General features: G+C 36.5%; 2 protein-coding genes across 5 annotated transcripts in view; one reads left to right on the forward strand and one right to left on the reverse strand.

The window, feature by feature from the left end:
- The window catches only part of LOC110442426 (dynein heavy chain 7, axonemal-like), a 75,257-nt gene extending 66,180 nt beyond the window's left edge, over positions 1–9,077 (forward strand). For all 4 annotated transcript variants that reach the window (XM_021486025.1, XM_021486026.1, XM_021486027.1 and 1 more), the window contains 5 exons: positions 3,745–3,975; positions 4,450–4,602; positions 5,219–5,396; positions 6,217–6,320; positions 6,924–9,077. In XM_021486025.1, coding sequence (XP_021341700.1) covers positions 3,745–3,975; positions 4,450–4,602; positions 5,219–5,396; positions 6,217–6,320; positions 6,924–7,130 — 873 coding nt within the window. In that variant the 3' untranslated portion in view covers positions 7,131–9,077. The remainder of the gene's footprint in view (positions 1–3,744; positions 3,976–4,449; positions 4,603–5,218; positions 5,397–6,216; positions 6,321–6,923) is intronic.
- An 8,440-nt stretch (positions 9,078–17,517) lies between these two features.
- On the reverse strand, positions 17,518–24,257 carry LOC110442420 (short-chain collagen C4-like). Its single transcript, XM_021486016.1, has 3 exons — positions 23,954–24,257; positions 23,427–23,492; positions 17,518–19,803 (listed from the first exon to the last, which is right to left on the reverse strand). The coding sequence occupies exons 1-3, from the start codon at positions 24,240–24,242 to the stop codon at positions 19,343–19,345; spliced, it is 816 nt and encodes a 271-aa protein (XP_021341691.1). The 5' UTR covers positions 24,243–24,257; the 3' UTR covers positions 17,518–19,342.
- Between the last annotated feature and the right edge of the window lie 538 nt (positions 24,258–24,795).

A 24,795-nucleotide genomic window follows, 5' to 3' on the forward strand; every position in this document is an offset into this window, starting at 1 on the left:
TACTTAGGTACACATAGAAACTAACGAATCTAGTTTCAGGGTGATTTGCACCGCTAACAAGCTAACCTGTTCTCTTGTGTAAGGGGGGACAACTAATGCTAGTCTAGCTTTATGGCTGACATTGTGCACAAGATATCGGTCATGTCCACCTGGTAAGTCCGCCCACCAACTCTTGTTAAAAGCCTGCCTGTTTTCTTACGGTTATAGTCACATTAAATGGCAATGCAAAAACTTCTATGGTAATGGTCACAGTCACCACGGTAACAGCTGCCATGATAATGATCACACTGACTGTTACTATGGTGGGAATGACTGTTGCCAAGGAGCATGTGACTGTTGCCATGGAAACAGTCATTCCCACCATAGTAACAGTCAGATTTTCTATAGCAAAAATGTTACTCCAATAAAGGCCATATTGTCACATTGATACTGTTGAAATAGCCACCATAACAAGTAACAACAACCAAGGCAAAATGTCACTCTCACTACAACAGTCACATCTACCATGCCAACTGTCACACTCTCCATGGCAACTAGCATTCAAACCATAGCAATAGTCACGATTGTAATGGTCACACCCATTGTGACAAGTGTTGAAGAGACCCTTGCAGTGCAAATTTTATTTTGAAGAGCTCTGAATTGGTTCTGGGCATGACTGAATATCTTGTGTTACAGCGACTGTACAACATATACAGACTTATCATTACTGTATCTCCTGTATACCATGCTGTATCATAACTGTAAACTGTATACTGACAATGTACTGTAGACAGCTAGGATGTGATACTATAAATTCTATCAAATACCTTTGTGAAGGAGGAAACCAAGGAGGATGGGGGCACTGATTGTAATTAATCTACATCTGTCACAGCACACACCAATTCAAATTGAGGCTAGTTTGGACTATTATGGGATGTTAATGACATGAGGTCCCTGTAATTGCAATAATTGCTTGTTTTTCCAGAAGAATACGATTAATCAGAATATTTTGTAACTGTATCTACAAAAATATTAATATTTGTTGCATCTGTGAGATGAAACATTCAATGTCAGAACGTGTCTGGGAAAACAAATATGAAAACCCTCCAGATGTAGAGAAAACATGCCAAACAAGTGACTTTCAATGAGTTCTGTTTTTTGTTTTCATAAATTAAAATGTTATCATCGTTAACAAATTAAACGTGAAATCGGATTTTAAATTTCAGCAACTGTAATCCAGGTACACTGTACTAATGAAACAGGCTATAAATAAATGCAAAAAAGCTATGAATATTTCTGTCACCTGCTGTTTTGATCAACAGTCAATGATGTGACACATTCGCACATCCTTACCTGTACTAGTGGCTGTTACGGAGAGCCAGAAAGGTGTCTCTTGCATGTGAGGAACAGGTCATTCAATTCTTGCTAGTTTACATACACCTGTAGAAATTAACAGCATGCCTAATTTTTCTTTAGCTAGCAGGTGAATTGGTATCTAACTACAGACAGATACCAAGTGGGATTTACTGATTCATTCTTAAGTCATTAACAACTTATGGGGATTCATAAGACATCCGTCAACATTTGAATATTTCCAGCATATATATATAGTTAGACATGTGGCAACTTTTGAATATTCATGAAGTACGTAGTTAAATATCCAGATTTGAATATAGTTTTAGCATCTTTAGAAAATTTATAGAATATTGCTCAATGTTGATTTTGAGAATACGTTATTATATAAAGCAAATTTCATTGGAACAGTTCCAATAAATTTCAGAACTTTTAGCCATTTGATTTTCTAGGAATATTTCACAAGAATTTTTATGGATTATTAGATCAAATAATATTGGTAACTGAAGCACAGTTCTAGTTCAGTGTAGATAAACTTATAATTCCAATAGAATTTATATTACGCCAAAAATACCAATTAATTTTCAGTTTTATTTAGTGAAATTTCAGCCACAGAAAGAATAGCTTCTTCATTATCTAGATTTAGTTACAGGAAAGATGTTTAAGTTAGCAAATTATAGATATGATTTAGCCAAATAATGGTTGAATATAATTATATGCATGATCATAATTCATAAGTGAACTCATCTCTTTTCAATTAATTTCATTCTGGATTGAATCAAAGTCTTTAACCTTTTTCATTTCTTCTCATACATCTTCCTGAGTCTTAATTAATTTCTTCTCATACATCTTCCTGAGTCTTAGTTAAATTCTTCTCATACATCTTCCTGAGTCTTAGTTAAATTCTTCTCATTCATCTTCCTGAGTCTTAGTTAATTTCTTCTCATTCATATTCCTGAATCTTTATTAAATTCTTCTAATTCATCTTCCTGAGTCTGTTAATCAATTTCTTCTCATTCATCTTCCTGAGTCTTAATCAAGTTCTTCTCATTCATCTTTCTGAGTCTTAATCAAGTTCTTCTCATTCATCTTCCTGAGTCTTTATCAAGTTCTTCTCATTCATCTTACTGAGTCTGTTAATCAAGTTCTTCTCATTTATCTTCCTGAGTCTTAATCAAGTTCTTCTCATTCATCTTCCTGAGTCTTAATCAAGTTCTTCTCATTCATCTTCCTGTGTCTTAATCAAGTTCTTCTCATTCATCTTCCTGAGTCTTAGTATCTGTTAGGTTTTCTTACTTCTACATTCCATAGTCTTACAAAGTTTTACTAGAAACTGTATTTCATTGACCTAGTACTTCAGCAAATACAATTAACTTATCATATTTAAGGATCCCTGTACCACTGCAAAAAACTAAATATGCATGGCAACCTTTTTGGGGCATGACCTTATAAAGCTTTGATAAATCAATTCTGAAAAGAAAATTATGTATTGCAGGACTTTATGAAAAAATTATAAAGATAAAATAAATGAAAAAGAATTGACAAGTTCAGTGTTTTGAGGGTAAGAATACAATGAGGCCAGCGACCAGGCTCAAACCCTTGACTTCAGATCAAATTATTATCTCCCTTTAACTGACTGAGCTACCAGGCTCAAACCCTGGACTTCAGATCAAATTATGATCTCCCTTTAACTGACTGAGCTACAAGATCAATGGAATTACACTGGACCAGTCACACTACATTTACATCCAAAATGAATTAAGGGGAGTCTACTGTATATACAAAGAACTACAGTGGAACTCTCTAGTGTTTTTTTCCTGCAGTGGAACAGGGATCCTTAAAGTTTATTTGAATTGATGGAGGAAAACAAAACCCTCTGTTATATGTAACATCAGAATTTCAAAATTGTTATCCAAGCAGGTGATGTCATCATGTTTGGTTAGTTGTATCATATCTTATAGGTTTTCAGTTACAGGATACAGAAATAAGAAAATAGTGTTTTGTATTATAATGAAAAAAAGACATGGCAGTAATGATTGAAACACATCTATATTTGATTGTCAATGTCATCCAGTCGAATAATTTTCATTGTTTTCCAATTAGATTCATCTCATTGTTATCCAATCAGATCATTATGATATGTATAGTATAATCCAATCTGATTATTAGCTGAATATAAAACAGCCAAACAGATCACTACAATATAGAGCATTAGCCAATTAAATGACTACCTATAAAGTATCGGCCAATCTTGGTATTACAATATCATATATTAGCCAATCAGGGTTTTTTAATGTCATTATCTAATCAAATTTGAAGAAACAATTATCAGGTTATGCAAGATCACCTGATTTAATATAACTTTGTGACACGCTTTTCATCTTCTGTCCACTTGGAACTCTTTCACTACAGGCTAAAGCTTCGTCTGAAGGAGGCAAATCCACAGATGAAGTTGTGGATGAAGTGGCTGCGGACATCCTGTCCAAGTTGCCGCCAAACTTCGACACTGATGCTGCGCTGAGGAAATATCCTACATCCTACAAACAGAGCATGAACACCGTCCTCGTCCAGGAAATGGTGCGCTTCAACCGTCTCCTCATCACAATCCGATCCAGCCTCGTCAACATCAGGAAGGCACTTAAGGTCAGTGAGGGCCGGGTCAGCTTATAAGGTCAATTAGAGGTCAGGATAATATTTTAAAAAGTCTAAAAACTGTATGGTCTTTTTAAGGTCAGCCTTTGTTCACTACTAAAACATTTCGTTACAGGTTGTTTTGGACTTTTTTGCACTCTGAAGCGAGGACAAATTTATCATTAAAGCTAACATTTGTAAAGAATATGATATTAATAGTAATAACATATGATGGCCGAATTTAATATCGGGCAAAATTAAATGTTACCATCGAAGGGCAAACATTAGTCTGGGTGAAGATTTCCTGGTATACAGTAATACACAGTTAATAAATAATAGCTGTTAAATCCTGTAGTGTAAACACGACTATCAGAAAATATGAATTATTATTTATAATCCAAATCTTTCATTCATTTTGTATCCTCATTTCAAGACTCAATCAATTTCTATGATGTCATAACTATACTTATGTTGTTATGGTTACAGGGTCTTGTTGTCATGTCCGGTGACCTTGAGGAGGTGGTACTGAGTATCCTGAAGGGCGTTCCCCCTGGTATGTGGATGAAGAAATCCTACCCCTCCCTCAAACCATTAGGAAGCTATGTCAATGATTTCCTGGCTCGTCTTAAGTTCCTCCAGGTAATACAAGCAATTCGTTTTCACGCCTGCATGTTCATTTCTGCCATCCTCATATGACCTTAGCTTTTGTGAATACATTAAACCTCGAACAAACAAACATGTTAATTTCTTGTATGTTTCACAGGATAAAAATAAACATGAAATAACATTTTATCCTTTAGCTGTCATATATATGTTGTAAATGCAAATTTGTTTCAATGCAAAAACTGTAATTGAAAGCTTCTTTTGCAAATTCTTCCAGTTTTAACAATAAATAAAATGCACAAAGATTTGCACTTTTTGCTCGACAAGGGAAACAGACGTTTTTGAAAGCTTGCAAAATAAATTTTCAATTACTGTTTGTGTTCAAAACAAACTTCCTTAATATTTATTATTTATACCATACTTTAGAATCTCATTCCGAATATCAATGTCATAGTATTCTTTTCTTTCAAATTCTTATTAAGAAAACTCTTTTCCACCACAATTCCATTACATTTTGGCACTTTTAAAAATTCCATTCTATGACGACAAAATACGAGATCATATCTGTTATTGTGAGTTTAAATCTACTTACATTAAAAGGGTGTAACTGTCACTTAAAAAACTCCCTAAAAAAAATCCTTTTTTTCCCCAGGACTGGTATGATCAAGGGCCACCTACCATTTTCTGGATCTCTGGCTTTTACTTCACACAAGCCTTTTTGACTGGTGCCCAGCAGAATTATGCCAGGAAGTACACCATCCCTATTGATCTGCTCGGCTTCGACTACGATGTCTTAGAGGACAGAGAATACGACGAGTCTCCTGATGATGGTAATGTTTAGCTTCAAAAATTTTAATAAATAGTTTGTACAGATTCACCTGTGATCTTCAGAGATTGAAAATCAAAATTGGTAATGCCAGCAGAGCCTGGCATTAGTAAAGAAAGATTAACAGTTTAATCTAATGCCGATCATATTGTCATCATTTTTTTTTTTTTTTTTATCAGGACTAAGACAGATATTAACAACTCTCTGACTCCTATCTTAGCAGTCTGTATCAGTGTTCATACAGGCCTTCAAATAGCCCTAAAAGAAGGGTTGGCCATGAAAAGCCTTAAAATTGCTGAAAAGCGCCATTTAAGCCCTAAATTTAACAAAAATGTTGTTCAACTGTCAAAAGGAGCCTTGAATTGACTAAATGATCATTGTATGATTGTTTATCAATATTTTTGGTGTTCATAGTGAGGGACAATTTATGACACCAAATGACAGCACATAACACATGCTATATATAAAAATTTGATCTGACCCTTTTTATTGAGTTTTTACCCTTTGTTGAAATAATTTTTTACTGGACAACTCTTCCTTAACTACTAGGACGAATTTAGCAAAACTGGTTCCAAGTATATCTTGGCATAGGTAGGTAGTACAGGAAGTATGTCAGTGATTTATATACATAAGTATACAGCTTAGTCAATAAAGAAATCATTACTGGTGGGAGACTATGGATTGCTTTGCAATGCTTTGCCTCAGTTAGCCTTTAGCTTACAGTTCTAGCTATGTGTAGCTTTGAAAGGTTTGGATACAGATGTTTGATCTCCTTTGCTTAGTATAGTTGAAATAATGTAAAACGTACTTTTTTCGATCAACAGGTGTGTATGTGAATGGCCTATTTGTGGACGGAGCAAGATGGGACAGGAAAACTAAGTTGCTGGCGGAGTCTGAACCCAAGATTCTGTTCGACCCCTTGCCTATGGTAACTAAATATATCAGAAACCTTGTCCAAAAGTGTTCTCAGTTGCTTGGTAGGAATAATAATCGTAGCAAAATGTGTTGGTAAAAAGTTCAATAGGATAATAAAGTTTCACACTGGGTGAAAAGCCAGTCAAGGGATACAGACCTCAGATTTATACTGCAAAGGTATTTTGGTTTCAAGTTAGAATTCTGAATATCCTCTGTGTTTCTTAATTTGCACTATTAAATATATATGGAATGTATTATAGGTTCAGCTCAGTAGAAAATTGAAATTTTATACAGACACCTTTCTTCCTTTAAGCAAAAGTGGCTGAGTGGCTAAATTGTTACATGGCTATCATACTCTAACAGTTTTGCATCAAAAAAAGACCAGTCAGTCCTCTCAATCACAGTAAGAGTCAATCTTGGAGGGGGCCATGAGGCCATTGACCCCTCAAAACTGAAATCAATCCCTCCATGTTCCAACTTTCTTTTATTTCTACAAAGAAAACCCCTCTTAATGTTGATATTGACTAAAAATTGCTGAAGGTGGCCCACTACTCTCAAATTTGATGACTTTCTCTGATCACTTGCTTAAAATATCTTTTAATTTTTGTCATTTTAGGTGTGGGTAAAACCAATTAAGAGAAGCGATATCCCAGATCGGCCAATTTACAGATCACCTATCTACAAGACAAGTGCACGTCGCGGTGTTTTATCAACAACAGGTCACTCAACCAACTTCGTCATTGCTATGAGTATTCCTTCGAACCACCCCCAGCATCACTGGATTGGAAGGGGTGTGGCCCTGCTGTGTCAGCTCGACGATTAAAGACTCGCCCACACCCGAAGGGGCAGAGCTTAACTTTAAACTTTACATATGCATATATCTTGTTGAATAAATTAGAAGCTGTCAATCAATGTGTGATGGGTGTGGCTTCCATCATTGTGCTGATGAGGGACCCAAAGATATGGACTGATAGTCAAATAACCTGACCTGAATCGAAAAATTAACACAAGTTTGGAGTGTGACACACAAACTGTTGTTTTTTTTAATATTTTGGATTGAAGAGTAAGTATGTAAATAATAAAAGAATACAATGATCCGACAGAAACTAGTTGAATTTCTGTCCTATTGAAATGACACTGATATAATTACAAAACAAGAGATGAAAATCTTACATGTTTAGATTATTTTAATATCTACCGTATATATATTGTTAATAAACATGTATCTATATTTGAATATTTATTTATTGAACATATTATTTTTTCTTCAAAATGAAGGTTAAAATATAGTATATAATTGTTATTAGCTTGAATCACAGGGTTTGCTGAAACAGGTTTTTTTATTACTTCTGTGAAAACAGTTTTGTGCTATTTTCCGTCCAAACTTTGACATGATATTTGTGTTTTTTAGTTATTATTTCATCAGATATTGCATTTTTTTTTTGTAGAATTTCGAACTGGTTTTGAATATTAAATGGACAAAATTATTCGGAAAAATTCATATGTAATCTTTTTTATTTCAAATTCTCCTTTACATAGGTGGTGTTTTCTTGTGCATCAAAACACTTCAATTCCTCAAAAACATCTGATTGAAAAATAATTTTGTTGTTGTTTATACAGATAATTAACATTTCCTGTACCTCATCTTGATCAAGTTTTCAAAGAATATTTTAATAAGGTTAAAATGTAAATAATATGAATTTTAGAGAGAAAAAAATAAATTGTCTTTATAGAAGCTGTTTCTAGTTACAACTTCATGAATGTGACTAATATTAAATGATATATAAACTTTGCATGTTCAGAGATATAATCTGTTTTCATGCCAAGATCCACTTTTGTGGAAATGGCACTGTGATACTTCTATAACTAATCATGTCCTATGATGTTAAATTTTACTGATGTTGTTAAACTAGTTTGTAAATTTATCATACACACTTAACTTTGAATCACTTTAAATGATATATATATATTGTTTATTTAACATGTCTTTGCTTTCTTTTTATCATTATCAGTTTCAAAAGTGAAAATTATCTTTGAGACCTTAAAAGTATTAATTGTTTATGTATAATGGAAGATTTCTTCTTCTTAAACATTTATTTCTTCAGGATTTTCTTTTGTGTAGAATTTTGATACAAAAAAATGCTGTATTCAAATCAATACTATTCTTCATTATTTAGTGGAGCTTGACATGAACTCTTCAAAGTTCAGCTAAAAATGCTTCTCGAGATGAATTCAAAAGAATTACAAGAAATTACTCTGTGCATAAATTATCGGTCTGTAATGATTATTAAAATCAAGTTTTCAAAGTGTTTCTGGATGATATAATATTCCAATTGATGGATATTAACTCATTCACCCCTGAAATTTTCATAATGCACTATTCCAACCTTTGAATTGGAAGAGTTCAAATGCGTCTTCAGGGGTGAAAGATGTGGTCCATGGATAATTCTGGGACTAAGAAGGGGGTTTAGTATACTGAATTGGGAGGGTATCAATATACCGATGTCTGTGATATACTCTACTATCTGATGTAGCGTGCCTTTCTGTAACTGCTGTAGAGACGATTAGTGTGCCTTTTTTTTTAGCAATATTTAGCAACAAACTCCTGAAACTGCTGTTTTGAACTTTAGTCTCCAAACTTCCTAAACATGATCTGCACCGTCTGCTGATAATATTATATATATACATTTATATGTTTATTTGTACAGATATGTGAAAAGTTGTCAAAAAATAAAATGCAGATTGATGCTGAAATATGTCTTGTGTTTTTCTCTCATGATAATAAAAGCACTAATGCTTTACAGATCTACGTTATTTTTTAACTTTATATGCAGATAACCAAAGATGAATCATAGTAATGTCATGTCCTCAAAGCAAGAACCAGGATAGTGGCAGCCCGACATCAAGGCAAACTTATGAGCATAATCTCAAACATAGCACACATTTTACCCTGTGTTATAGGCTAACGAATATTTCACCCTGTTATGTTGACGTTGTGGTATAGTTTGTTTGTCATGGTACGGAGATATTGTGTTTCTTTTGCCATGTTATGATGACAATGTGGTACTTTTTGTGATGGTATGTTGACGTTACGGTATATTTAGCCATGATATGTTGACATTGTTTTATACTTTGTCAGGGTATGTTGACGTTGTGGTATACTTTGTCAGGGAATGTTGACGTTGTGGTATAGTTTGACAGGGTATGTAGACGCTGTGGTATTGACGTTGTGGTATAGTTTGACAGGGTATGTAGACGCTGTGGTATTGACGTTGTGGTATAGTTTGTTAGGGTATGTTGACGTTGTGGGATACTTTGTCAGGGTATGTTAACGTTGTGGTATACTTTGTCAGGTTATCATTGTTTTATACTTTGTCAGGGGATGTTGATGTTGTGGTATAGTTTGTAGGGGTATGTTGACGTTGTTGTATATTTAGCCATAGTATGTAGAAGTTGTTGTATAGTTTTTCACGGTATGTTGACGTTGTGGTAAACTTTGTCAGGGTATGTAGGTGGTGGGATATAGTTTGTAGGGGTATGTTGACGTTGTATTTTTAGCCATAGTATGTAGAAGTTGTTGTATAGTTTTTCACGGTATGTTGACGTTGTGGTAAGTTGTGGTATAGTTTGTCGGGGAATGTTGACGTTGTGGTATAATTTGTCAGGGTATGTTGACGTCTTGGTATACTTTGTCAGGGTACGTTGACGTTGTGGTATATTTTGTCAGGGTATGTTGACAAAGTTTACCACAATGTCAGGGTATGTTGACATTGTGGTTAACTTTGTAAGGGTATGTTGATGTTGTGGTATACTTTGTAAGGGTATGTTGACGTTGTGGGATACTTTGTCAGGGTATGTTAACGTTGTGGTATACTTTGTTTGACGTATATTTACTCATAGTATGTTGACGTTGTGGTATGCTTTGTCAGGGTATGTTGATGTTGCGGTATAGTTTGTAGGGGTATGTTGACGTTGTATTTTTAGCCATAGTATGTAGAAGTTGTGGTATATTTAGCCATTATAGTTTGTTAGGGTATGTTGACGTTGTGGCAGGGTATGTTGACGTTGTGGTATTCTTTGTCAGGATATGTTGACGTTGTGGTATAATTTGTCAGGGTATGTTGACAAAGTTTACCACAATGTCAGGGTATGTTGACATTGTGGTCTATTTAGCCATGATATGTAGACGTTGTGGTATAGTTTGTTAGGGTATGTAGCCGCTGTGGTATAGTTTGTAAGGGTATGTTGCCGTTGTGGTATATTTAGCCATGGTATGTTGACATTGTGGTATATTTAGCCATAGTATGTATAAGTTGTGGTATATGTAGCCATGGTATGTATACGTTGTGGTATACTTTGTCAGTGTATGTTAACGTTGTGGTATACTTTGTCAGTGTATGTTGACGTTGTGGTATTCTTTGTCAGGATATGTTGACGTTGTGGTATGCTTTGTCAGGGTATGTTAACGTTGTGGTATACTTTGTCAGGGTATATTGACATTGTGGTAAACTTTGTAAGGGTATGTTGATGTTGTGGTATACTTTGTCAGGGTATGTTGACGTCGTGGTATACTTTGTCAGGGTATGTTGACATTGTGGTAAACTTTGTCAGGGTATGTTGATGTTGTGGTATAGTTTGTAGGGGTATGTTGACGTTGTATATTTAGCCATAGTATGTAGAAGTTGTGGTATAATTTGTCAGGGTATGTTGACGTTGTGGTATACTTTTTCAGGGTATGTTGACGTTGTTGTATATTTAGCCATAGTGTGTAGAAGTTGTGGTATAGTTTGTAAGGGTATGTTGACGTTGTGGTATAGTTTGACAGGGTATGTAGACGCTGTGGTATAGTTTGTCAGGGTATGTTGACGTTGTGGTATACTTTGTCAGGGTATGTTGACGTTGTTGTATATTTAGCCATAGTATGTAGAAGTTGTGGTATAGTTTGTCGGGGTATGTTGACGTTGTGGTATACTTTGTCAGGGTATGTTCACGTTGTATATCTACTCATGGTATGTTGATGTTGTGGTATACTTTGTCAGGGTATGTTGACGTTGTGGTATACTTTGTCAGGGTATATTGACATTGTGGTAAACTTTGTCAGGGTATGTTGATGTTTTGGTATAGTTTATAGGGGTATGTTGACGTTGTTGTATAATTAGCCATAGTATGTAGAAGTTGTGGTATAGTTTGTCAGGGTATGTTGACGTTGTGGTATAGTTTTTCAGGGTATGTTGACGTTGTGGTATAGTTTGTCAGGGTACGGAGATATTGTGTTTCTTTTGCCATGTTATGATGACAATGTGGTACTTTTTGTGATGGTATGTTGACGTTGTGGTATATTTAGCCATGATATGTTGACATTGTTTTATACTTTGTCAGGGTATGTTGACGTTGTTGTATATTTAGCCATGGTATGCTGACGTTGTGGTATACTTTGTCAGGTTATATAGACGCTGTGGTATATTTAGCCATGGTATGTTGACATTGTGGTATATTTAGCCATGATATGTAGACGTTGTGGTATACATGTACTTTGTCAGGGTATGTTGACGTTGTGGTATATTTAGCCATAGTATGTAGAAGTTGTGGTATAGTCTGTCAGGGTATGTTGACGTTGTGGTATACTTTGTCAGTGTATGTTGACGTTGTGGTATACTTTGTCAGGGTATGTTGACGTATATTTACTCATAGTATGTTGACGTTGTGGTATACTTTGTCAGTGTATGTTGACGTTGTGGTATGCTTTGTCAGGATATGTTGACGTTGTGGTATACTTTGTCAGGGTATGGTGATGTTGTGGTATAGTTTGTCGGGGTATGTTGACGTTGGTGTATATTTAGCCATAGTCTGGAGAAGTTGTGGTATAGTTTGTCAGGGTATGTTGAAGTTGTGGTATACTTTGTCAGGGTATGTTGACTTTGTGGTATACTTTGTCAGGTTATGTTGACGTTGTTGTATATTTAGCCATAGTATGGAGAAGTTGTGGTATAGTTTGTCAGGGTATGTTGGCGTTGTGGTATACTTTGTCAGGGTATGCTGATGTTGTGGTATAGTTTGTCGGGGTATGTTGACGTTGTGGTATACTTTGTCAGGGTATGCTGATGTTGTGGTATAGTTTGTCGGGGTATGTTGACGTTGTTGTATATTTAGCCATAGTATGTAGAAGTTGTGGTATAGTTTGTCAGGGTATGTTGACGTTGTGGTATAGTTTGTCAGGGTATGTAGACGCTGTGGTATATTTAGTCATGGTAAATGTGGATCGACGTTGTGGTATATTTTGTCATTAATTGTTAAAGTTGTGGTACTTTTTGTCAAGAAATGTTGAAGTTTTGATATAATGACCTTGTGGTATATTTTTTGTCGGGAAATGTACCGTAAAAACCCATGTAATTTGCACACTTTTTTCCAGAAATTTAATACCCAAAGTGGGGGGTGCGTAAAATAAACAGGTATTCATGGTGGTATACTTTGTCATGGTACGTTGACATTGTGGGAAATATGTCGTGTGATTTTGACGGTATAATATATTTTATGCTGGTACGTATGTTGACGTTGTGGTATAATACATGATTAGTACAGAGTTAAAATAGTACAAGGGAGTAAAGTAAGAAAATTCAGTTAAAAGTATCGTTCAAAATTTTTAAATGGAAAGCTTAGTTTGTTTAAGGAATCAAAATTAAAATCATATAACGCGAACATTTATCTTATAAAATCTAGTCAAATAGTACAAGTTAAATAGTACATAGGGGTAAAATATGAAAATTTAGTTGAAATTATCCAAAAGAATGAAATGGAAAGTGATATGTATACATGTAGAAAAACAATTCATGTAGGTAAATCGAATCGCAGTTTATTAAACTGACCAATGTCTTTTATATAGTTGTAAAATGGCTAAGTCTACGGAAATGAAAAGGGTTTCATGTCCGTGACATTGAAGTATTTATCACTAATGTATCTAAAATCTGAACACAATATTAAAAAGTGCTCCTCTGTAACTTGAGACTTACATGCGTGGCATGAAGGTAGATCTCCCCTATTTAGCAGATAAACATGAGTGAGATAAGTATAACCACCACAGAGCCTAATAGAGAGACAGAACAGACACTTGTCTTTTTCAACACGTTCATCGATTAATTCAAGGGCCAAACCTTTGGCAAACGCTTCCGCGGAGTCACCGTCTGGTAATCGAATGGAAGTGAAATGGTGAGCTGAGCAGCAGGCTGCTGTTTCATTTTTACCATTTTTGGAACCGTCAGTGTAAAGCTGTGTATGAGCAGGCAACCTCGAAATGCACTCTGGAAAGGAGGATTTGTGTTCTTCGGGCAGTGTGCTTGATTTTGCCACTTCATGAAATGCAAAAATGACATTAGGTGTTTTTATAGTCCAAGGAAGGAACATCCGGTATGTTGTATTCAGCTATGTTATTATAATTGATGTTGAGCTCTTGAAGCAGATTCGTAATTCGGATACCAAATGCTGGTACGATGTTTGATTTTGCATGAATATGTTTTGGTATTTTAGTTTGAAAACGGGATCAAAGGCAGTTTTTTTTATTTAATTTGAACTGGACAGCAACTGTAAAGCCGGATTTTCCTTCGAGTCACAAAGAGAGGGTTCATTCACATCCATGTAAAGACTTTTCGTAGTTGGTGTTCGAAAATTATCAAGTGCTAGCCGTAGCCCTTGGTTATGGATTGGGGCCAACATCTGCTAGAAAGAACTGTTTGCCGATCCACGGACCATTGGACCATAATCGAGTTTTGATCGAGTAATCTGTAAAGTAGCAAACTCATCTCGCGGTCTACACTCCAATCAGTATGTTAGAGGAATGTTCAGATGCTTTATATCTGGAATAAAAGAGAGTTTCGAATCAAAAGTTAGTCCAAGGGATTTTGGTTTGCACATCAACTGGGATTATAATTCCATTATTAAGTGCAATATTTTGGTCACTGTGTGGTTTTCGTTTTTGACAGAAAGCCATGCTCAGTTTTTCAGACTTTGAAGTGTCTGTCGGAGAGGTAACCTACGAACACCTATGTCGCGAAGTTCTTTGATGATACCATACTTCAACGTAGTGTCACAGACTTTCCAAGGTCAAAGAACACAGCCACAAGGGGTTCTTACTTGGCGACGGCTTATCGTATGAATGTTTCCGCTCTTATCAGTTGATCGACTGTTCCCCCTCTGTTCCTGAATCCACTTTGAAAAGGGTATATTATGTCCATAGTCTAGAGAAACCTAACACGTCTGTTGTTATCATCCGTTCTAACGTTTTGCAAATGCAGCTAGTCAGAGAAATTGGACGATACTTGTTCGGGCCAGTAACGTCCTTTCCATCGTTAGGGAATGGTATAAACGTAGATGCTTTCCAACATGCAGGGATCTACTTTATTGAATAAGTAAAGAAGTCATCTCAGTGACGAGTCAGGTAGGTGTTAAGTTTTAAAAATTGGTATGGGATACCATCTGGACCGGAGGCCGAGCCATATGATGTTTCGATGGAATCAATTAGTTCTTTTAATTGGAAAGGTTCTTATTAAGAGACTGGGATATTTTAGAGTGATTTAGAGTCGATGAGATTTTAGAATTTATTTGCAAATTTGTCTGCAGTGTCAGATTTTGAAGAGAAAATTTTGCTTTTATTGAAAAGAAGGGAGGCTGTTGATGTTTTACTTTTTCCACTTATTTTCCGAATCATTTTCCTTATTTTTCTTGAGGATGTGTTTGAAGATATTCCAGGTACATACTCTCTCCAGCTATTTCTTTTGTCGATTTAAATTGTTTGCCGAGCCTTTGCCCTCCAAAATTTAAAATCACAGTAATTTGAATCGGCAAGACAATTCAGGTAGCGTCAAAGAGCGGCCTTCCGGCCAGATCTACCTTTAAAGAATTCTTCAGAAAAAAGAACTTCGTTGGTTTTGAAGCGGATTGTGGTATTGTTTCATTGGCCATAGAAGTCAACCTTTCACTGAAGGTTTAGAATGGGTTGTTGAAATCTCTAAACTTTTCTTCAGCGATGTCCGCGGTACACACGTATTACAATTGCGCCCACTCTGCTTTGTACATATTCCATCGAACTAGTAATTGTCAAGAGAGGACCCGATATTTTTAAGAAAAATGGGAACTAGTCATTTCCACATTTGTTTTTATCATTGACTCTCCAGTCATAATCAATGTACATTGAAGGATGGCATACAGACAGATCGATGTCGGTAAGAGAGCCTGTAGTTGGGTGTAAATAAGTACGGATATTGTTGTTTCACAAACACAAATTGTTTTATGTATACATTCCCCAATACGTCTTACTCACTCATGTGTGTTTGGTGAATCCCAGAGCCTATTGTAGTCTTTAAAATCACAGAGGATTACGAATGTCGTTGGAAGTTGGGAAACGATGTTATTCAGTTGATTACAAGTGAAGACATCACTCGGAAGAGCGCATGCTGAACAATTGATAATCGCTTTGACGAGTGATGCGGTTTTTATACCCATCGAAATCCACACTCGTTGCCAAGCAAGTGCATTCTAAAATGTCGGCGCTTCCTAAGATACCGTAGCCGGAAAAGGAAGCCACCATGTGTCGTGTAAGCATGCATGTTTATATGTGAGCCGGAGGCAGGGTCTGTCTGTCTACTTGCCTCCTTGTGATAGCGCGAATCTGATGACAAACGTTAAATGCAAATCCTGAGCGTTAAGTATGATATAACAACTACCATTTTTAAAAACTTTGGTATGTCAAAGTAAAGCCATAGGTGAGGAATTACCAAGCAAGGCGCTAGAAAACTAAAGGTATTCAGAAGTAGAGAGAAACAAAGATCGCGACTATTGCAACTGATAGATGCTGATATTCTTGTATATTTGCCTTTGATCCGCGGATGTTCCTTTGCATAATTGTGTTGTTCTATTTTTTATTTTGACTAGATTTCGATTGAGTTGAAGCATGAAGCGCTGAGGCATTCGTCTGCATCTCATTATTGAGATCAAGCAGGACATTGAATATGTCGGGGCTTCGATCATTTGCCATCGGTGACACTAAGATCGGGCCCAGCAGACTTGCCCTTTGTTAATCTTATTTCGTTTCGTCGGTCTGTTGTCTGGTGATATAGCATCTGACCTCATTTAAGATCGAGGTATAAAGGAAAGAGAGCGAGATCGCTGCAAGCACACACATATTTTAGATGGACCAAGTATTGGAGTGATGAGGATGGTGTTTATAAATATTTGACTTTTGTTGGTATGCCCCTTTGGTTTTGGCTGTTACATATATTTAGTAGATTGCGTGTTAGTTGTGAAACGGAATGGATCTCTCGTGACGATACTCGTGCTCTGTTGGCCAGTCCGGTCTTGGACTGGTGAGCTCCAGGCAGGTCTGTCCTCATATACTTTAACCAACGCATCTTTGACTTTGACAATGTTATCCTACGACCGAACTTTAGTCACTTGTACATATGAGGGTGCAGATACGTCTGTACTCCCCACTATCCTCCTAGCCTCGGGAAAGGTGACATACACTGTACCGGGTATATTCGATATATCTCTCTTTCGCGACTCCAGGCAGGACAGTCTTGAGACGAAGCAGCATGCTTTTCAGTTCTTACAACGCAGGCTGAAAACATCACAGTCGCTCTAGTACTTCGGACAGTTACGACATCTGAATGGATTTAGGATGTAGGCGGAGACGTTGCGCTTTTGGTACCTAATCACTACAGCCAATGGTAATGATGGGGTAGCAAAGATAAGCACAAACATATCTGTGGGGACATCGGGATTTTTTGGGGGTTTTTAATTATACAAAATCCCCGAAGCCCAACAAGGGGACACTGATATGAACACGGATATCCAGCGCCAAAGTGTCAGGGATACACAGACTAGTATTCTCGTGATATTTCTCTTCCGATTGATCCTAAGCCTCGGCCTTTTTGGCGCATGAATGAAAAGGGCTCGGCTAGACCATCCTATTGATGATAGAGTGCCCATATCACCACTCGTCTATCCGAAACCAAAGTAGTATGTTGCAGAATATCGGATCATCTTCGTCAGTGATTCCAGTGTAAAGAAGCGAATAATTCGCATGTAAATATAGTTCTCTATTCAATTATCCAATAGGATAAACAACACAAAATACAGAAATGTATTTTACTGCGACAGATTTATTAAACAAATCATGTTCATACACAACAATTCGTGTTATGGACATAAAACATGTATGCACCTACAAACAAAGGATTGCATTTAATTATAGATTTATCATAAACTTTGTCTGTTGTGAATACACTTCCAGATTACCTCCCATATCACTGATTACCAATATATGTATATCAAATATAAAATTAATCTAATCATTTAAATTATATTTCCACCAAAACTCGATCCCAATTTTTAATTATGTAAAAATTAAATTTCACGTCTGCCTGCCGCTACCCGTGTCGCCTGAATGACGCGTACACGTACAGGTAACACGCGGTTGGGATTTGCACGTGCAAATCACAGATCATCACGCCACTGCATAACATAGAGCAAACAATTTCACCCTAATTCCTACCCGTCAAACGGTTGAAATGATATAACTTGGTTTAAATTCATATACTAATCTTTTCAGAACAATTAGTACCAACTCATTAAGGAACTCACACGTTATACAGGAAATACTTCAAACATTTTAGACCTTAGTTTTACCGATATCCTTGATCTCGTCACTTAGTACCAGCAAAGTTAACAGCAAGCCTTTTTGATCGATATCGACAGCTTTAATGGGTAAGACATCTGATGCTGTTGCACTTTCACTTGCAATTGATAATTTCTGATGATAGGTTAAGTCAAAGGTTTTTAACAAAGATTTTGTATCTGAACAGTGCACCATACTAGACAATATGCCTAAACTTTTTTTTATCAACAACGTTAACAGCTCCTACAAATAACAATAGTCTTGACCACAAACAGACAACTCCCGAGGAGATACAGAAATATTTTCAGTCTGTTAAAATAAAGAAATATACAAGTCCCGGGCCCGTATTCATGAAACCATTCTCATGCTCAATTATGGGTTTTGTGCACAAGCCTGATTTTCTTGTTCCAGTTATAAATTGATATCAAAATCTTATTTGTCAACAATTCGGAACAAAATGATAGACTTCAAGCCGAATACTGCTATCAGTATTTGGGTCGTTTGACATGATTTAAGTGAGTTACAAGAAAGCTAGTTTGAGCACAGAGTCCATGCTTGAGTATGAGAACGGTTTCATGGCCTGGACATGGTACTTGACATTAAACTTCAATGTTATCTTAACCGTGAGCATATATACAGACCCAAAGGAAAAACGCGCCTTGTTATCCTGCATTTATCCCTAACAAATCATTGAGTTATCTACATTGAGTTAGAAGTAATTTTCAGGACAACGAATTTGACCTTTGACCTCAGATCGACATTGATCTTGACAGTGGGAACAAATAATGGTTTGTACTTTTTTGGTATATTCTCATCAAGACAGAAGTTATGGCCCGGAAAACGAGCGGACGGACGGACAGCGCGGCTACTCTATTCGCCCCAGATCTTTTTTACAGTGAGCATAATAATAACAAAATCTTTACATGTACTGAAAGAAAGGGATTTTATCATATTTACGTCCAGTTTCCCTATTAAGCTATTTAGTCTGCTCTAGTGGGGTTACATCCGCAGGTTTCATAACGTCGAATGATATTCAAAGGTGTCCTATACTACTTTACAAGAAAATCTCTTTACTCGTATAGCAAAAGTAGATTCGAATTATTTACGAACAACTCGCCTATTGGTCCCTCATTTTCACTATTGTTCTCTCCCTTCCTATCCCGGGCATCCCAAACATTTCCGTTAGTCTATTTCACCCACTGATGATCAAGACTACTTGACGGTAAAATTCCTTTCCCTTGACAGAAGGGAGAGTGAGGGAAGGGAGGATAAAATGAAGCCTAAGCAACTGTTAATTTACTGTATTTTTTTCCCAATACAAATAATTTACTGACTAATCTCAATCTCAAATAGTGACTTATCACTAATATTTATTCAATAGAGCACACAGCGCATGACAGAGTTTGCCCACCTTTGTATGGTGTGCAGGGGAGACTTCCGCATTGACTTGACACAAGATAAAGTAACCGTCCTTCCTCATTAGTGACGCTATGCTGCAGAGCCTCTGGTTGTTTGTCAAGGCAGATATACTCTGATGACGCTTGGGAAGATGCACCGCCCGCTAACCACCCGTGGTATTCTAGCGTCCACCCTGCGTGGCAGCGATTCCGGCCTGGTAACATGATAACGGTTGACCGACTTGTCTTACAAAAGGAACAAGGCATGTCGTCGTCCACACGAGCTGAGCCGTAGACGGTTGACTGATACTCAACGCCGTATACATATGCATTTCCATCGGTTGACGCATTTACCTCGTATATCGGGTCAGGTGGCATACACAGAAAGTCTGCTGGACCTCCTGAACCACTGTAATACGATCCTCCAGCAAATCCTAGAATAAAGCAAAACTCAAACTATTTCACGTTAAGAACAAGAGCCCCAGGGGCCTAAACGCTCACCTGGTATTTTATTTTAATTTAACATTTTTTTGTTATTTGTTATGGCTTGGGGATCTCAACTGTTTCCATGTTATGACCCAGAGAGGTAGTCTCAATGGTTTAATCTTAACCTCCGGGCCAATCCTGGTAGCATGCATGTATTATTATTTTCATGCCTATAAATTGTATATTTAGTTATAGGGTGGGGAAAATGCATTAACTAATATGGTAACTGAAGGATTTAATTGATTTACCTATATTTCTCTTTATTGGGTCACACAATGGATGCTGTAAATTTTGTTAAAATCCCTAGATTTGTTTAGAAGGAGAAACTTTGTAAATATTATGCTCTATTTCCCATATTTGGCCGCACCTTCTGTTCCCAGGGGGCCACATCCTTCATTTATACTAATTTTAGTAGCCTTTGCCTGCAGGCTGTCTTGACCAAAATTGGTTGAAATGAAGATAATCTAGAACAAGTTTGGTTCAAACCCTTTCATTTGGACAAAAGAAGAATAGTTTTTAATATTTATATGTATATGTATATATTTATATCCCCTATTGGGCACATACTTCTACCCCAAAATAGGCCACATCCGCCGTTTACCAAATTGATCTAATTTGCCTAAAGATGCTCTAGAACAGGTTTGGTTAAAATCCCTTCTATGGAACAAACGGATCAAGGATTTTATCCGTTTCCTCTTTTTTCCCTATTGGGTCCCATCCCTTTGCCCTTATGGGGGCCACAGATTCAGTTTATACAATATTGAATCCCCTTTTCCCCAAAGGTGCTCTAGAACAAGTTTGAATCAAATTCCGTCGTCGGTACAAAAGGAGAGAAAAAAATAGATGTTCCCTCTATTTCTCGTATTGGGCACCAACCATCTGCCACATATGGGGACCAAGGACACATTTTATGCAAAATTGAGTCTTTTTACCATAAGAACGCTCCAGACCACATTTGGTTTAAATCCCTTAATTTGTATAGAAGGAGAAGCGTTTTCCCCTTTTCCCCTATTGGGCCCCACCCCTCTACCTCCAGGCGACCAAACCCTCCGTTGAAAGATGCTCTAGAACAAATTTGTTCCAAATCCCTCCATAAGTTGAGACGATTTATAATATTTAGTTTTTTCCCCTATTCGGCCCCGCCCCTCTGTTCATTTACTCCGTTTATGCAGAATTGAGAACCCTTTGGACGATGACGCTCTAGACCAAATTTGGTCATGTCAGCTAAAAACACAGGAAATCAAAACAAGTTGTATAACGAACAACAAATAAATTCATATTGCTTTTATAACATGCATGTAACTTTCGTTAACCCGTTAGGTATAAGTTTGCAAGGACAGTAATATTAAGCAAAGGGGAAAAGTCAGGCGAAAATGGTACGCAAAGCACAGGCATTTTCTCCGAAAATACCAAACATATTTATTCTCAGACAGTCATTGCAATATTCATTTGGAAACATACTGTATACGGGGGAAATTTCGCCTAGCCAAATCTTCATCCCTTTACAGGCAAATCCGTTTTCGCCCCGAGTTAATTTCGACCTTCACATGATATTACCCTCGACCAATATCAGCCCTCGGGCCTTCGGCCCTTGGGCTGATATTGCAGTCTCGGATTGATACTGGGTGTGATATAGAAAAAGGCATGTATTATTCTCTATGTATAGTATTTTGTGTATTTTACATATTTTTAAACTTTAGTGAAAATTTCCCGGTATACAATAGTAGACTCATGGTAAAATTTGTTGTTTTGGTTCTACTCATGTACCAGTTTGTAATAACACGAAAGTAATATTATTATGATGGATTGATTGAAAAATAAGGGCAGATCAACACAAAAAGGTATTGTGAAACTTGGGTTTTCCCTGTATTTCTGGTGAATATTTCAAGAAAACACCTGACGACGATGAGAAACATTTCCACTTTAAGATATTGTATTATAACACACCGATGGTAAACGTGCGTTCGGTAAGGCATTCCAAAACTGAACGCGAAACAAATATAATAATATTTACATATATATATGTATACTTTACACACAAGTCACACTAACATTAAAAGCTTAGTACTAGCTTCATCACGTGATCTAATCCCGCGGGTTTTTAAAGGGGCACAGTTGAGGTGTTGAATGTTTGAGCAATTATTGCTATTTAAAATTTAATGTCCTGAAGCAACGATACAAAAATAATCCAGGGAAAGTGGCGTCCATACCCTTGGTAATTCCTGAATATTCATTCCCGGTCAATCAAGATTCAAGATTCAAGATTCTTATGAATAACTATAAAAACAGGACAACAATTCAAATTATATATGCTAAAATTATTCAGTAGAGCATATGATATCACATTTGAATGTCACACAAGTGTTACGAAAGACAAGTTAAGACACTATACTGGTGTAATGTACATATATGCTAATGTAGCAAAGTGTAAAAATTTACAGGATATACACTAATATAGTGTGAATTAAAAAGAGACAATAAGGTCATAAATAGAAACAAGAGTTATAATTATGATATTGTAAAAAAGTAATGATCTTTTAAATAATGGAGCTTAAATCTAAAATAAATATCAATTATATAATAAGTATATTACTGAAGTACATTAAATTAAATAACACAAGCAGCAGTGAAATTAAATAGTTGTAGTATAAAACATGTAGGTAGATTCCAAAGGGGGACAACTCACACAATATGGTGTGTGCAGATAGCACATGAGCAGACATTTTTGTTCCAGGTGCGGAGCAGCCCACGAAACGGCTTATAGTTTTCAGCTAATCGAAGTTCATTTCGTAGGCTGTTCCGGACCTTGGAAGCAGCAAATCGGAAAGATCTCTTACCATATGTGGAGGTGTTCACCTTTGGAATCTTTACCAGGTTATCTTGTCTCAGATTGTAAAAAACTTCTTTCCTTTCAACAAGATTTTGTAATTTTCTAATATCTGGGAAAATTACAAACAATTGCAGTAGGTTTTGTTTTCGGACGAATATTTGGCATTCCTATTATTTCGAATTCCATTATTTTTTCTAAGTGTTCTTTAGCAATTAAATCATGGCAAAGTTAATCATGTTTTTTTCCGTACTAAATCCATATGTCTGGATGAAAAGCAAATTTGGTGTTAATAAGTACACGACAGCATGCGATGCTACTCCACTGACCCCCCAGGCCGGGACATACCAAAGTCTTTGAAAATGGGAGTTGTTATTCCCTGCTTACCGTTCAGCTTTAAGGGTAATGGCAACAACTGGTTCACCCGTTGTCAGTATAATGTGACTTGGTGGAATGAAGTACTAAGTGCCTTTGGCATGGTATTTCAGTGATATAGCACTATAAAGTCGGCATCAGATCCGCGCTATCGCAAGGAGGCAACTACACCAACATACCCTGTCTTCGGCACATAACGCGCATGCATGCATACACGACACACATGGAGGCACGGCCTTAAATGACATTAGCTGTTAATAGGACGCTAAACAAAATAAAACCAAAGCAATGGCCAGACAGTCAAACAATGTCGAAAACAAATGTCCAGAAGAACATAAAGGAAGTGGGTTTTAAGGATTCCTCACTTACCACTGTAAACAAGGGAAGTTCCGTTTCCGGGACAGGTTTTTCTCCCCCATCGAACATAGGTCGATCCTGTTATTCAAGAGGAATACATTAACCTACATTAGAATGATACTTTCATAGGAAATATTATAATAATGCTTATTATAATTATTCTCACTCAACTAAAAAGGAACGAGAAAAGTAACACAAAAAGATCAAACGTTTCATCGATATTGAGCCATTTATTCACTATCACGTCAAACTATGCAAATTGCCGATTAAAAAAAGTTTTTTAGATAAAAATAAATTTGCAAATGGACAACTAATCAGTATTTTTAGTTGATGCTTTTCACGATGGTGGCAAACTTATGATTTTAATTAAGGCGGAAGAACGGAAGACACCAACAAAAAATTTCCTTTGAACAATTAACTGTCAATGAGAAAAAATGTATGGCGCAAATCAACGTCATTTTGTGGCCCCATTTTTATACTGACATTCTTCCTACGTAATCACGAAGGTCATTTTTTCCATTCCATGTTTATGTCATTACCTGTACTGGTTTGATTTTGTGTGTGACCGGTAACAGATGTCGTTTGTATTTGGAGAGCAGCGACAGTTGTTTCTAGATGGTTATCTTTCGCAGAGAGTTCAGTCAGTCTGGTCTTTAGCTGTGAAACCTCTGAAGAATGTGTAGCGTTAAGCAGTATATATTTCGTAGTTAGGTCTTGTACCGTCGAGAGAAGATATGCTATTTTTGTCTCCAGGGTCGCGTTCTGAATCACGAAGTCATTCTGTTGTTTGGCTATATTAGCATTAAGTTCCGAAACCTTCAACTTCATGTCTTGTTATTGTTCCTGGAGAGTGTGTTCTAACGTCTGTTACCCGACACGAACTCTCTTAGCGTCGTTTACGGCGCTGATATTTGCGAAGGCTAAATTCAATATAATACACGCAAATACGTATATCAAGCCCATTGCTTCGAACCAAGGCCATGTATTCCCAACAGGTAAATAAATTAACGTATTTAGAAATGAATATCAAAAAATTAAATAGAAATCATATCATATTTCAACAGACAAATACACGAACCAACAATTCATACGAAAATCATTTTGCTTATAATTAAATTATTCATTTGTGCATGTATTTTTAACATTGAGCTATTTTTAAATAGTTCATTGATTTAAGTTAATGTAGCACAGACATTTTATCTTCTGTTTATTTTTTGAATGTTTTTTTCTTTATTTGTTAAAACATGTTCTTCTGCATATTTGAATGCTAGTAGTTGATTTGAGTTGTCTGCACTTACGGGATAACCCTATTATATTTTGAGATTTGCGGTGGTATAATGTGATTATAAGGGAGACCGGGGCAAGTTCGGCCCCGAGATGA

Source organism: Mizuhopecten yessoensis, unplaced genomic scaffold, assembly GCF_002113885.1.
Source record: "Mizuhopecten yessoensis strain PY_sf001 unplaced genomic scaffold, ASM211388v2 scaffold716263, whole genome shotgun sequence".
NCBI lineage: Eukaryota > Metazoa > Mollusca > Bivalvia > Pectinida > Pectinidae > Mizuhopecten > Mizuhopecten yessoensis.